The sequence below is a fragment of the Pteropus medius genome, unplaced genomic scaffold (genome assembly GCF_902729225.1).
Source record: "Pteropus medius unplaced genomic scaffold, Ma_sr-lr_union100, whole genome shotgun sequence".
NCBI classification, from domain to species: Eukaryota; Metazoa; Chordata; class Mammalia; order Chiroptera; family Pteropodidae; genus Pteropus; species Pteropus medius.
Window position 1 is genome coordinate 1,290,632 of NW_024347791.1, and position 15,534 is coordinate 1,306,165.

The following is a 15,534-nucleotide window of genomic DNA, read 5'->3' on the forward strand; positions in this document are numbered from 1 at the left end:
GTCCCCCCAGCATGTGGCTGGGGCACACAGAGCCCACCCTCCCACTCCCTCAAGTAGCCCCCCACCCGTGAGCCCCGCACTTCCCCAGAGGGTTTCGGAGAGAGGCTCAGCCAGCAGAGAAACTTCTCCAAGGTGGGCTGGACTCCCAATTCTCCTGCCCCCGACGATGACCTCCTTGAACTCTGAGGCTTGGCTGACCCACAGGACAGTCTGCCCAGAAGGGGTGGCTCTCCCACTGTGTCCCAGTTTGACCCCTCTAGAAGAGGACTCTCACTCCCTGTGTTGGACTGAAACTTGACTGTGACCTCATTCGGACAGAGGGTCTTTGCAGATGTAAACGAGTTAAGATGAGGTTATACTGGATAGAGTGGGCCCGGCATCCAGTATGACTGGTGTCCTCATAAGGAGAGAGAAACTGGGCACAGAGACACAGATGCACAGGGAAGGTGGAGGCAGAGATCGGAGCGATGCTTCTACAAGCCAAGAAATTCCACGGATTGCTGGCAATGACCAGAGGCTAGGAAGAGGCAAGGGAGGATTCTCTCCTAGAACCTTCGGAGAGAGAACACGTCTGCTGACATTTGATTTTGGCCAAAAGAACCACCCAGTTTACGGTAATTCATTATGGCATTCCGAAAACCGATGTATCTCCTGGCAAAGAGAACAGAACGGAGTTCCTGTTCCACCTGCAATGGGCCGTAGGACCCGGGGCAGGCCAATCCCTCCTCTTAGAACCTCAGTCTCTTCTTCTGCTGAATGGGGACATGTAACTCCCAAGCCTGGACATGAAGTGTCACTGTGAAGGGCCCAGCTTGGGGCCTGGAGCTCAAAAGCCTTGATGTATTATCATCAAAGGAATTGACAATAACCGTTATTCATTCACTCGACCAGTGTTTGTCCCGTGTGCCAGGTACTGTAGGTTCTAGGATCCAGCAGAGGACAAGACAGACGAGAGTTTGTCTTCATGGGGCTCACGATCTAGTGCAGGAAGCGGGAGAGATGACAAGTAAACCGCTTACGACACGGCATTGCCTGAAGGCCTGGTAAAAATGCAGCTGTCTTGGTGCTTCGGCCTCTTTGGTGGACAGTTGTGAGCACCTGCTACGTGCAGGGCCCTGGGAGGAAGCGGAGCACCCAGAAGGCGTCGCCATGGCGTTTACCTGACACGGCTCATGGAGCATCGTGTTAGTTCGTAGGGGCTGCATAACCAAGTACCCCAAACTGAGTGGCTTCAACAACAGACATTTATTGTCTTACAGTTCTGGAGGCAAGAAGCCCAAGGTCAAGGTGTGGACAGGGTTGGTTCTTTCCGAGGGCTGTAAGGAAGAATCTATTCCATGCCACTTTCCTACTTTCGGGTGGTGTGCGGGCCATCTTTGGCTTTCCTGGGCTGGTAGAAACATCGCCCTGATCTCTGCCTTTGTCTCCATGTGGAATTCTCCGTGTGCGTGTGTTTGTCTTCGAATGTCCCCCTTTTATCAGGACATCAGCCATATTGGATCAGGGGCCCACCCTACTCCAGTTCGACTTCATCTTAACTACTTACATCTGCAGCAACCCTACTTCCTAATAAGGTCACATTCAGAGGGACATGGGGTTAGAACTTCCACACGTGAATTTGGGGTGACACAGTTTGATACATCACAAGCACTTCTTTGGGCTGCCAGCAAGGTAGGCAGCAGCCATCTCTCTGGGTGTCACCTCATTTTTAGAATGTCTTCCGAAGCGGGAGGTTGCATGACCAACTCTTTTCTTTCCAAAACAACGACTTCCGTGCAATGTCTAGCTCTGTCGAGCAGAAGTCAGACATGTCTCCTTCACGTCCCTGTCCCCAGCGCTCAACACAAGCCTGACACATTGTAGGCACTTAATACAGGTTTGTGTAAATAATAAACCAGGAGTCCCAAGTTCAGATTTCACCAGGGCCTCCGTTTCTGCAAATTGGGGCTAAACATGGCATCGACGAAAGAGGAAGGAAATGAAGTTACCTGTGAAGCTCCGGGCAGGGTGCCTAGCCCATAGTGAGCGCGCTTCACAGCATCAGCCAGGACTCAGGGGACCATTATCATAAGGCTGCTGTGGGATGTGAGGGGGAGACACAGCTGCCTGTCCCCACTCTCAACGCCACCCACACCTTAAATTAAAGGAAGGCAGCTAGCATGTGGTTAAGGCCTCCCGTGTACTGGGCACAGCGCCGGCAATTTACACCCACCTTTCCGCCTTCGATGACCCAGCTTTATTGCCCCATTCCACAGATGATGAGGAGGCAGCTTGGGGAGGTAATGTGTCTTGCCAGGTCACCAACAGGTGGAGTCACTGAAATTCTGGCCACATCCTCTGACTCTCCAACCCCTGGCTGGATCCTTGTCGCCTGAGTGTGGTGGACATGCTAAGGCCTGGCCTCCGAGTCCCACTGGCCAGGCCTCCAGGGGGCTTCTCTGTTTCTAGAGACCAAAGGGGCCCAGGGTTGGTGTGAAATGCAGATTCCCAGAGAACGCCGAGGCGTGAATGTGTCCCTTTGCTGCAGGGACAACGGTGTCCAGCCACATGCTTGCCCTGTTGATAGAAGGACGTCCTCTCTCAGTGGCAGGCTGTCCCTCACCCCCGTCTCTCTGAGCTCTTGGAGAGGTGACACCCTTGCCCATGCTTTCAAATGCTTCACTCCCTATATTGCTTCCCCCCATGCCAGCCCCTTCCCCCAGGCTGTGGCCGATAGATTGATGACTAGGCGGGCGACAAGTACAGAGGACATTGATTGTGCAAGATTTTCTGCTTTGCAGAGTGTCCAGCTACCAGTCCGCTTGGTCCGGGGGCCTGGGCCATTTACCTTTCGAAGGATGGGGAGGGGTACAGAGGCAGGGCTTGGAGTGTCTTTGTCCCCGGCCCTCGTGCTGTCCCTGCTCCCATCCCAAGCACCTCTCCCTCGGAATGTTTGCGGTAGGGTACGGGCCAGGACCTGGGAAAACGGGAGGTTGAAGGGAGGAAGAAAATTTCCTGGGTATGGCGCGATGGAGAGTGGGCTAAGGTGCGAGTCCTCAGTCTCAGGTTGGGGTTATGCCCCTGGGCAGGGCGCAGGGCGCAGGGTGCAGGGCCCGGGCTGGGCTGAGCATCAGGAGGAGAAGTGAGCAACAGAATCCCTACCTAGCTGCTCAGTGCGCCCAGGCCCAGCACTTTCGGGTCTGGAGATGGCACGCACTGTACAGAAAGTGGGCCCAGATGCCCCTGTGCAGGGAATGCTGCTCCTGACGGACACATGCAGACCCCATACACCTCCGACATTTGCACACGGCGGGCCCCTTACAGAGCGCACACACAGCGTCGTGCACATGCGAGTATGCGTGTGACACGTGTGAGGCGCCGCGCAGTAGGTATTGCACAGGCAGCCTTCCCTACCTTCAACCACGACTCTTTGCACATGCTGACTTGGCGCTGACACACTGGGCACAGGCACACACCTCACAATCCACACACACACTCACACACACATTATCGCGCGCACACACACACACAATAATATCATCATCCCTGGGACCCACATGTCACAGCGCACAGGGTCTCGGGTGTGAAACATGCTCCCTGGGACAAACATTGATCAGCCCATACACACCCAGAAAACCCTGGTGCCCAGCACGTGCTTTGGAGCACGCTGGGGTGGGACCCACCGTCTCTACCGCAGCCCTGTTCACTAGCGCTGCAACTGGCGTTTGTGCGTTTCAGTGTTCTCATTGCCACGCTTGTGGTTTCAACATGCTAGTAGTCACACTAAAGAATATGAAACCAAGCAAGTGAAAAGATTGTTAACGATATATTTTATTTAGCCCACTATAGCCAATATGTTACCATTTCGACATGTACTCACTGAAAAAAATTCTTATTGACGTACTTTATATTCTTTGCACTATGTCTTCAAAACCTGGTGTGCATCTCAACCATGCGGTACATCTCAGGTCAGACAGGCTACGTCCCAGGTGCTCAAGACCCAAATGGGGCTAGTAGCCATCAACATGGACAGCACAGCCCTATCGAATCAGGTAGAAATTCAAAGAACTTCCAGCCTAACAGAAAATGGCATCAAACCCCACCCTGCACTCCACTCTCTTCTGTCCCCTGAGCACATGGGCCAGGCCTCCTTTTCTCTCTTGGGCCACTGGCAGCTCTGGTCTTACCTGTCCAGGTAAGGAGACCTGTGTAAGCCCCTGTGAGCCCTGCACAGGCCCCTCGGCCCAGCTCCCAGTCCTCAGCCTCCCACCTCATGCTCTAGGGGACCAGGGGCTATAATCAGGCAGAAATGTCACCAGGCAACAGGCCTCGAGGGACAGCTCAGGTCTCCTGCACCTGCCTGCCAGCCTCCAGGGTGCCCATGGGGCGGGATGGGGCGGGGCGGGCACAACCTGTTTCCTGCGTCTGGACTGTTTACCTGAGCAGTCACAGTGCTGTCCTGCACTCAGCAGTAGGCCCATGGAGCCCGGGGCCACAGGCCACAGAGGACAAGGGCCAGACAGCCTGGCTATGGCTCTGGGCCATTGATCGAGCTCCAGCTGTCCAGGTGGGGGTGGGGAGACCTCGGCCTGGACAAACAGAGGCTGTGAGGTCTGCGTGCAGGCCTGGCACCCACTTACCACTCCTGAAGGTAAGCGGGGGCCTCCTGGACAGGGGACTGGGATCTGTGAATGACCCAATGACAGCGTCCACTCTGAGAGCTGGGCCTGGCTCCTTGGAACCTGAGCTGCCTGCCCTGCTCTGAGGCCAGGTCTGCAGGGCCTCATCAGCCAGAGAGTGACCGGGCAGAAAGCAAGGGGTCCACAGAGCTGGGGCTGAGGCAAGACAGGGCAGAGTGAGAGCAGGCGTACAGATAGGCAAAGGGGCGGTGGAGGGGCTGCAGGTTCCGGGTGCTGGGAGGCCTGACTTCCGGTGGGGCTGGCGGACTCTAGGGCAGGGACAAGGCAGAGGAGAGGCCTGACTTGCTGGCCGATCACCCCACCTTCACTCTGAAGAACTGGGCACGCTGCCTTCTCTGCACCCAGGTACCCCACCTGGGCCTTCTCTGTACCCAGAGCCCCACACTGCACTAAACAGGGGACCCTTAGCTCCTAGGGTTGAATGCAGCTGGCAGTGTGTGTGTGTGTATGTGTGTGTGTGCGTGCACGCACGTGTGCACGTGCACAAGTGCTTATAAAGTGGGAGTGTGCATCTATGAATCTGTATCATGGATAGGTGTGTGTTTCCATCTGTGTGTGAGTTTGTGAGTGTGTTTGTGTGTGTGGGAGGGACGTTCACCCACTCCCCCTACACCTGGGAACATACAGTCACAGTAGCTCATAGCAAGAATTTACTCTAGGCCCGAATGACCTCACTGGAAGGTCCTAGATCAGAATCCTAGCTCTGCCCGGGTCTGCCCTGCCCTGGCCGAGTGACCTTGTGTGAGTCATTTCATCTCTCTAGACCTCGGTTCTCTAACCATTAGATAGAGGCAGCAAAGCCAACATCCTAGGCTGCTGGAGACCGAGAGGGAATGTGGTTTGCGGCCTTGCCCGGCACAGGGCTGGCACGCAGGAGGTGCAGCCCCACCCCAGCGAGCTCAGCCTCCAGTGGGCAGACTGAGGACCCTCCAGTGGTCAGAAGAGCAGGAGGGAGTGACGAACATGTGCCACGGTGGGATCCAGGTGCTCAGATCAGGCGAGAAGCTTCAAGCCCCTGTGACAATTAGTCCTTCCCTCCAGGGGCTCACTGTCAGGGGGACGGAGAGAATGCCCCCAAAGTGAACTGTGCATTGATGGGGGCAGCTTAGGACACTTCGGAGTGGGGGGCAGTTGCCCCTGTTAGGGAACTCTGGGAGAGCTTCCAGGAGGAGGTGAGCGCTGAGATGAAGTGTGAGGTGCTGGCCAGGTCAGGAGCAGGACAACCCAGGCAGAAAGAAGGGAGCGTGGGAAAGGTAGGTGGTAAGCAAGAACTTTCATTGTTCAAGAACCAATCTGCATGATGCTCTTCACCCAGAGCTGGCTAAGGGCTCTGTATCTGTAACAGTTTTCTACCATCTTCCTTATTAGAATTGCTAACTGAGAAGTCCAATGTCACTGGGACACAACAGGAAGAAGAGGGCATGAGGGAAAAGGAGGCGGGAGAAGTCGGCCAGGCCACGCGTGCTCACAGCACCTGGGAGTTATATGGAAAGGCACTGGGATCTTAGCCTTCGTTCATTCAGCGTCGGTTATGCAGTACCAAGTTCTGCTCCTGGAGCAGGGCACACGGCAGTTGAACAGAAAATAGCTCCTGCTCCCGGGCAGTTTACAGCCAGGGAGGAGACAGCTAAATGACACATAAGCATCTCATGCAGTTTAGGTCTCAAGAAATGCTGTGGCAAAAAATAAATGCAGCAGAAAGAGGGGGTAGTCAGGGAAGGCATCCCTGAAAAGGTGACATTCGAGCAAAGACTTGAAGGAGGTAAAGGAGAAGGCCATGAAGCAAACCGAAGGGAAAGCATCCTTGGTAGAAGAAATAGCATGTGCAAAGGCCCTGAGGTGGTTTGTACTTGTTATGTTCAGGGTCTGGCAAGGAGCTGAGCAGGGCTGCAGCAGAGGGAGGAAAAGGACAGAAAGATGCAGAAGGACCAAATTATGTAGGCCCCTGTGGGCTGTGATAAGGACTTTGGGCTCTGTTCTAGGTGCGTGAGACCCACGTGAGGCTTGTGAGCAGTGAGTACGGTAAAAGGATCACGCTGGTGGTTGTGTAAGAAATCTGATACTGAGGGTGGGTGGGTGACTGACTATTGCAGGAGTCAAAGTGATAGATGATGTTGACCTAGGTGATGGCAGAAGCCATAGAGGTCGGATTCTGGGGGCCATAGATTTTCTGAGGGACCGGGCCTTTGAAACGCTGGGAAGCCATTGTGTTATAGTAAAAGGCAAGGGTGACGTGGTCATCTTCACACCTGTCAACTGTCACAGTTGTCCAAATCCTCCTGGACTATCAGCCCCAAGAGGATGGGAATGGGGTCTCTTGTATTCACCAATGTTCCCCCTCCCCATGCCCAGCACAGAGCCTGGAGCCGAGCAGCTGCTCCACAAAAATGGGGCGGCTGGGTAACTGAACCTAGGACTCCACGGCCAACGCCGTCATCCAGTGCCGAGCCTCACAAGTCCTGTTTCCTGGAGGAGGCAAGATGTGGAAGAGAGCACTGTGCCGAGAGTCTGGAGACCTGGGCTTCTGTGCAATCATCCCTTCGTCGAACATTCATTCACGTGACAGGCCCTGTGCTGGGTCCGTTGAGAAATCAGGGCTGATAAAGACACAGGCCCGTTTACTTGTGAGGGAGAGAAATGAGGCCCAAACCAAGCAAGTTGTTGATCTGACCAAGGGATGCCCAGGAGAGGAGGCAGCTGACTACCCAGGGCCTGGGGACCCATCGCCAGCCAGGTGGCCTTGACGCTACCTTGAAGGGTCCTTGAAGTCCTTCAGGCAGAGGGTGTGGCTGCACAAAGGTGGGGTCTCACGGGCCTGCAGGGCGATGTGCGTGTTGGGAGTTAGGGCTACAGAAGGGGTGGGCGGCAGCTTGATCAGGAAGGGTCTCGGTGCCATGGCGAGGGGTTCGGAGGTGACTGGGAGCCATGAGAGGATTCTGAGTGGTGAATGGGCGGAAGTGGGCAGCGGAAGCCCTCTTGTGACAACGTGGAGGAAGTGCTGGAGCAGGAGGTGGGAGCCCAGGTAGGAGGCTTCGCTTGGAGTCCAGGTGGGAGGTGATGGGGAGCGCAGGTGAGCAGCGCCCCGTCCGTTTGGGCTGTGTCTAATCTTGGGTTTTTACACAGTGGGTTTTCTGAAAATGGGCTCCTCTGTGATGCTCGGAGTCCTCGCAGATAGATATGAGGGGCATTTATGAGAACAGCAAAATCCACGGGTGCACAATGGTCCCCACATCTCCGAGGAGAAGAAGAGAGAGGCCTACTGAGTGTCCTACCCTGGACTGCTCCTCTTGGCACCTCCTGTAATGGACCTGTGACCTTCTCTGAGCCTTAGTTTCCCCCTTAGTACCCCGATGATGTGTGAGGCAGTAGAGCCTAGGAGTCTGAGCGTTACTCCAAAGACAAACCTCTTGGGTTTGCAGCCTGGATCTGCTGCTAATTGACTGCGTGACCCTGGCTAAGCTGCTCAACCTCTCTGTGCCTCAACGTTCTCATCTGTAAAATGGGGATAATAAATAAGAGCATTTACCTCCACAGGCTCTGTGTCAAATTTACATGAGATAGTGCACTCAGAGCACTGGATGCAATCGAAATCAGTGTCAACCGTCATCACTTCCAGTGCCCCTGAGTCCCCATTACTCTATGAATCATCCCGAAATAAGTCCTTGGGATCCAGATTCAAGAATAAAACAGGGGTGTGGCGACCTCTGGAGAAGGGTGGGGACCCGGGACTGAGAGAGGGTGAGGAGCCCTCGTCACTGGGCTCACCCCCATCCAGCCACCCTGCTCTGCTTGCGGGGATGGCCAGTTTCTCACCAGGGGTGCTGTGGACACTTTGGGCAGTGAGCAGGAATGTCCTATCCATTGTGGGGATGTTTACTCTCCTTGGCCCGGCCCCATAAAAGCCAGAGGGGCTGCCCACACATCTGGATGTCCTCTGGTTAGGGGCAGAAGAGAGTTCCATGCTCAGCCGAGAATCACCAGCAGTTTCTCCCTTCCTTGCATTGGATGAGGGCCACTCAAGATGGTCACTGTGGCTGGATGCCAGAGACCCTTGACTGGGAACAATGCCAAGAGGGGTGGCAGGGAGTAAGGAAACAGGAGGAGGACTGGGGACCCTTGTACGTAGCTGGGACGACTTCAAGCATCACTGAGGAGCCCTATTTTGAGAAAACCCACCATGTGAAAATCCAAGACACAGAGCAAAGGAACCTCCCCCATCCCCACCCATCTGGGGATGCATTTCAGAGCCACAGTGGCATTTATGCACTTGATAGGAGGAGACTAACTTCTCAGTGATCTGGAATCCTTGCTCTGCTGGTGGGTGGGTGGATGGAGGGCCTTCTCTGTCCAGTGGGAAAATCTGCCCGAGAAGCCATGTAATCATCAGAAGTTGGCTTGCGGGGGTCTGATCATAGAGCCGCAGACCCGGGGCGCTGAGAGGGGCGACAGTCGTTACAAAATCATGAAACGGCTCATTTACAGGAAGCAGCCTGGAGTAGTGGAAGGAGCAGGGAGCCAGACCCCCGGATGCAAGCCCCGCGTGTCTGGGCAGGTGGCTTAGCCTCTCGGGGCTTCAGTTTTTCATCTGTAAAATGGGGCTGGTAGTGAGCACCAGATATTCCAACCACATTGGGAAATGAGGCTCAGAAAACCTTGGGCTGAGTTGTTGTTGCTAAGACACTCTGGGCCTCGGTTTTCTGATCTGTCTAATGAATGCAGAACCATGGAAGGTGGTTGGAAGGTACTAAACAGATAAGACATGTAAAGTGTCCACAAAGAGTGGGTCTGATGAAGAACACATAGAGATAATGGTCCCTACATCCTTGGGTGACCAGAGGATAAAATGAGGTGATACCTGTGAAATGTCTTACATAGACTCCAAATGAATGTGTGTTTTTGTCTCCTTCCTCTGCCCCTAGGAGGCTTTTGGGCAGGTGGGGAGAGGATGGCACTCGTTGAAGGGCAGTGCCCTGGCCCAGCACAGCGCTGGCTCAGGGCCAGCAGGGGGAGGGCTGAATGAGCTGACTGCATCAGTATCGCAGGAAGCTCTGTGACTGGGTACCGGGAGGAACGAAAAGCATCTCCCAAGTTAAGGGAAGCCGAGGGCAAGAGGAGCTGGTTTATGGAAATTTGCACCCCATGTGCTCCAGTTTCATCTGTGGGTACAGCCTCTGAGGGGTGGGGTTCAGCCACTGAAACGTCCTCCTGTCCTCTGATCACAGACAGGCTGGTGCAAGTGCAAAAGTAAGAGTCCCAGAGCCAGCCCAGTCCAGCTCTGCCGCTGGCCCTCCACGAGCTGGCTCAGCACCCACTTTGAATCAGTGCTTACTCCCTGGTGCCATGGTCCGTACTCCAAAGGGGCAGACTGTCTTCCTCCTGTGCGTCGTTGGCGTCCAGCAAAGTCTCCCTTGCAAATGCCAGGCCATTTCCAACTCTGGTCTTTTTCTCTGCCAGGATGCCCGTGGCCGAGGCCCCTCAGGCGTCTGGCGGGCAGGGTGATGGAGGCGATGGCGAGGAGGCAGAGCCGGAGGGGATGTTCAAGGCCCCCAAGAACTCCAGGAGAAAAATCCAGTACTACCTACGCCTGGCGCCCCTGTGGCTGGCCCTGGTTGTGCTGGCTTCAGGGGGCTTCCTGCTCTGGTATTTCCTAGGTAAATGCATGGGCCCGCCTGGGAGAGGTACCTAGGAAGGACTTGGGGTGGTTGTGGGGGCCATAGCAAGACAGACCAGAATTCCTGGCTCGGCAATGTCTAGTAACTCACCATGCAACCGAGGGCAAGCACTTTCTCTCTCTGAGTCTCCCTTCCTATCCTGTGGGATGGGAGTGCCGCTGAACCTATGTTCCAGGTCCTGGGGCTCAAGTCAAGTGCAAGTTTCTTGCTTGGACCGAGTGCCCCCAGCTCCCAATAGCTGGAAAAAGAGTGCTCTCCCAGCACCCAGTGAACCAAAAAGCCAAAAGAATATAAACTTTGCTTCCTTTTGCCTGCAGCCCTCCAGGGTTGCCCCTGGGGGTTGGAGCCAGCTGACTCTGCAGGAGCAGGCCCAGTGGTGCTGGTGGCTCCTGGCACCAATTAGTGCTTCTGCTCACTTGAGTCCCATCTGAGAGCTTGTCTAGGGTGGAGACCACAGCTCTGTCACCTCTGGGTCTTCGAGGCCCAGCATGAATGGGGATGAAGGGGAGGCAGGACACAGAACTCAGGCATCTGGGGCGAGGAGGGTGTCCATGCACACAGCTCGGGCACACGTGGAAGTCAACACACAGTGAAAAGGGGCCTGGAGTGTCCAGAGCAGGTGGCTCAGGGCCTCTCCCAGGTCCTGAATCTTGGCCTCCCTCTCTGGAATCATAGCTCTTACTCAGAGCCCCAGAGGCAACTGGCCCATGTTCTTGGTCCCTTTGTTCTTTTCGTCATTCATTCATGGATCCAATAAACACTCTCGAGCACCTACTATGTCTTTCTCTAAAATGGGTGGAGATTGTACCTCATTTCTTCAGCTCTGGGTGATAGGAAGTAATGAATAAAGCAAGATAGATGGTACCTGTGAAAAAGCTCCGTGTACACTGTAGAAGAGTCACTCAATCATTCATTCATTCGATCAATCATTCATTTATTCATTACAGAGCTCCTCTTGCATTACAGAGCTCTGTGCCAGATCCTGACGATAGTCCTGCCCCACAATAAAGCATGGCATGTGTCAAGACAGAGGAAGCTGAGGGGCTAGGGAGCCATAGCAGGAACAAATGATCAGAGACTTCTCATTAAGCACCCTTCAAAAGTTGATAGTATTCCTAGTGGCTAAATCTCACGGTGGAATTTCAGGCCCATCGAAAGGAACGGGGACCCACTTTGGAGCAGCCATAGGGCGATCAGCCTAGCCCCAGCTCCAGAGTGGTTCAAGGTGGGAGTAGTCTGGAACCAGGCCCCTGGGAGATGTTTTTAGGAAGTCCATGTCTGATGGAGATCTGCCTGCCATGACTCAGAGTGGATGGTAATTCTGCTCAGAACCGAGCAGCGCCAGCAGGGAATGGAAGCTGTGTGCACTTCACCACTGGCAGGAAGCCAGCGCCCCAAATAGCACGGGGCTGCTGAGGCCTCCTTAGGCTGTAGGATAATTAGTCTTCAGGGTAAACCACAGAACATCAGACTAGAGGACCAGGAACTCACTTGGCCAATTGTCTTTCTTGGCAGATGAGTCTAATTTCTCCTGGTTATGCTCCAGGAGTAAATAGCCCCCCAGGGTGTGCTCCATGGGGTTAAAGATCCAGGGAGTGAGTGCCCCCAAGCTTCACTTAGGGGAAGCCAACTCTGCACCCCCCCCTCCCCTCAAGGGATTAGAGCAGAAGAGATACTTCAGGAGATGTTCGAACCATTTCTCCTGCCCTGGCAGGCTGTGCTCCAGATGCTAAGCACTAGGCAAAGGGGTCTGGAACGGGAGATGAACAAGGGGCCTGTGACATTAGAGCAGGATAAGCCCAAAGCGAGCATTAGCCTGATGCTCAGCGGTGGAGAGGGCAGGGACCGGCTTCCCCAGGCAGATGGACCTTGGCCAAGGGGGTACATTCTTCTCGCGGGAGGGCCCTAAGGATGCCCGACTGTTTCTCCGGTCCTTTCCCTCTCCTGCTCTCCTGGGCGACGGTTTTACGCTTTCTTCTTGAACCTGCTGCGCCTCCACCCACTTTGCCACATGTTTCAATGAGAAAATGGAACTACTCAGACAAGAAGCCCCGTAGATGCCGGCGCCACACCCTCCCAGCTGCACGCCCATGCTCCGCCCTCCCGCCCATCCTCAAGGTGAACCATTGCTGCCTCATCTAAAGCCAGCTCTCCCGGGCCCCACATGGTGGCTGGGCTCCCTCTCTCTTCCAGCCCCATCATCCATCAGGAGGGTTCTCATTGCTACTCTATCCAGTCCCTCTGGTGCCCCCCACCCCCATTTCTCTGCTCCCCTCTGCAGCAAGCTCCTTGAAAGGCTGTCTCTACATATTGCTGCCTCCACTTGTGCCCTCCCAGTCTCTCCGGTCCCCTGTCTAATCTGGATCTCACCCCTCCCCCAGCTCCAAGAGTGCTTGTCAAAGTCGCCAACCCTCACGTTCGATCCAGCAGTCAGTCCTCAGTCCTCTGTGCATGTGACCCATTGGCGGCACTTGACCAGGCGTTGCACCCCCTCCTCCTTGAGACCTTTTCCTCATTTGACTTCCAGGCGCCCACACTTTCTTTCCCCCAGCTCAGGTGGCTTCTCTTCCACGTCTTTTGCTGATTTAAGGGCCCTCCTCCTCTCTCCTTCTGTCTGCTTCTTTCAAGGTCTCAGCCGGTGCCCTTGGCCTTGGCTTTAAATGCCCCTTATACTCTCACAATACCCACTTTTGCATTTCCAGTCTGGGCCTCTCTCCTGAGCTCCATTCAGTCATGGGGCTTGCCACCACTGCCCTCCTTCCTCCCAGCCCCCGCACACCCCAGGATGTTTAAGGGCCACCTCAGACCCCACTGGTTCAACATGCAACTCTCCATCATTCCTTCCAAACCTGAGCCCCCACAGCCTAGGGTGGCCATTTCATCTTTCTAGTGGCTCCCCCTTACTCCTCTCTTTTACACCCCAGCCGCAATTTACCAGCAGAGCTGGTCATCTCTAACTCCAAAATATAGCCTGACTCCTCCCTCTTCTCAGCCTCTCCACCACGCAGCCTGGTCCAGGCTCCGTCACCTGTCATCTGGACCACTGTCGGAGTCTCCTGCAGGTTTCCCTGCTTCTGCCCTTGCCTCCTTAGAGCCTGTCCTCAACACAGTAGCAAATCGAATCATCTCACTTCTCTACTTAAAACCGCCTACAGCTCTCATCTCCCTCAGAGTAAAACCAAAGTCCTCCCAGGGCTTGTGAGGCCCTCCATGATGTCCTCCCCCCGCTCATCTCCTCTCGCTTCCCCCTCACTCACTCGCTCATCGCTCATCGCTGTTCCTCAAACACACCAGACAAGCTCCTGCCTCAGGGCCTTTTCACTCAGGGCTGGTCTCACTGCCCGGAGGGCTTTTTCTACAGATTAAAGTCCACCTGGCTGATGCCATCACCTTCTTCTCTAGCCTCCATGTTGCGGCCCCGAGTTTCCACAGCACTTACACCTCTAACATGTTGTATAGAATACGTGTTATTTATTGTCTGTCTTCCTTTCTAGACTATAAGCATTTAAGGTCAAAGTTTTGTTTGTATTATTGTTTTTACTCTTTATTTTCCATCGTTATACTGGTATATTTCCAAGTGCTCTAGGCCAGTCCCTACACATAGTAAGTTCTCAATAAATACTTATTGAAAGAATAAATAAAAGAACAAATAAGGGTATACACCTAGGGCTATGGCTCTGTTCTCTTCACATGAGCCAAAACGGTCTTTGCAAAACGGAAATCTGATGACGTCATCCCTGGTTTTAAACCTTTCATGGTTTCTCTTGCTCGTCGGGTAAAAACCAAAATCCTGCCCTGCTGATGTCCTAGCCCCACGCTGCCCCTCTTCCTATCCGATGGCTCCTGCCAAACAGACTTTCGGCCTGGTCCTTACCGTGATCTCTCTGCCTTTGCACATGGTCCTTTACCGTGATCCCTTCTGCCCTAAAGGCATTTTCCTCCTTCCCCTTTCCCACCCACTTTATTCTCCAGTTCTCTTATCTCAGCTGGAGGGTCATCCTGGCCCAGGCCCCGTTCCTTGGCCATGTCCCCTCAATGACACTTGGTGCCTGTCCTCGAAGGCCTCCTCGTAGATGGATCCTGCATGTTGCGTGATTCCTGGACTAAGGCCTGTCTTGCCCACTGCTGTCAGCTCCTCATGGAGAGGCACGTCTATGTTGGTTTACTAGTGAACTCAACATAGTAGGTGCAACATGGACAACCTGATGAGTGGAAGGATGCATCTGAGGTGCTAACCCATGAACTTGACCTTCTGGGCCATGTGGGTTTCCTGGCCTTCATATCATCCATGTCCTGGACTGATTACTATGTCAGCTTCTGACTGGGAGCCTCTGGAACACTATCCATCTATGGACCTCTCTTCTCTCTTGTACCTTGGCGCCGGTTTGTCACCAAAAATCTTTGGATGACAGTGATGACGATGATGCCTTGGGGGCTCAGAATGCTGGAGGCTGAGCTGAGGATTTGGGCAGAGGAGAAGGCCGGGAGAAGACAGGAGCCTTCCTTGTCTGCTCCCTCGGTTAACCTGCTTGTTTCTTCCTGGGCAGGGTTCAAGGCGGAGGTGACTGTCAGCCAGGTGTACTCGGGCAGCCTCCGTGTGCTCAATCGCCACTTCTCTCAGGACCTTGCCCACCGGGAGTCCAGTGCCTTCCGCAGTGAAACTGCCAAAGCCCAGAATATGGTAGGGAAGGACTTCCGGGGTGAGGGGGAAGGTGCTGATGGCTGACAGAAATTGAGGGTGGGGGGCAACGTCGTGTCAAGCCTGTTGGTCGGTCCATCCAGAGAACTCGCTGGGAGCAGAGGCCTGCTTTGGAACAATGGAAGGGGACATGGCACAGGATGGTGGGAGAGTTAATGGTCTCGCATCAAATGTATTTAGATTAAATCTTGATCGTGCCGCTTAGGAGGAGCGTGACCTTGGGGAAGTTAGGGCAGTGCAAGGATGCTGTCGGGGCCACCGCATCCCCTCTCCTCCAGGGCTCACTGCTCTGGGAATGGCCTCCCACTGCCCGCACCCCTACTCCCAGGCTGTGGGACTGTGCATGCCCAGCGCGGCAGGCCGGAAGTGCCGAGGCGTGGTCCCCAGGACCGACCCTCAGCCAAGAGAAACTGAATGGGTGGAGAAATACCCTAGCTCTCCTGGCCCCTGGTGGAGGGCAGTTCTGCGGATGACCCTACCATCT

The 15,534-nt window shown here is 54.6% G+C and overlaps 1 protein-coding gene across 3 annotated transcripts in view; it reads left to right on the top strand.

Moving 5' to 3' along the window:
* Positions 1–4,423: 4,423 nt before the first annotated feature.
* TMPRSS6 (transmembrane serine protease 6) overlaps positions 4,424–15,534 on the top strand; it is a 37,782-nt gene continuing 26,671 nt past the window's right edge. The window contains exons 1-3 of one of the 3 annotated variants that reach the window (XM_039877762.1): positions 4,424–4,630; positions 10,134–10,330; positions 14,899–15,032. In XM_039877762.1, coding sequence (XP_039733696.1) covers positions 10,135–10,330; positions 14,899–15,032 — 330 coding nt within the window. In that variant the 5' untranslated portion in view covers positions 4,424–4,630; position 10,134. Of the gene's footprint in view, positions 4,631–4,905; positions 5,025–10,130; positions 10,331–14,898; positions 15,033–15,534 lie in introns of those variants that run through there. The other 2 variants (XM_039877763.1, XM_039877764.1) reach the window with 2 other exon arrangements.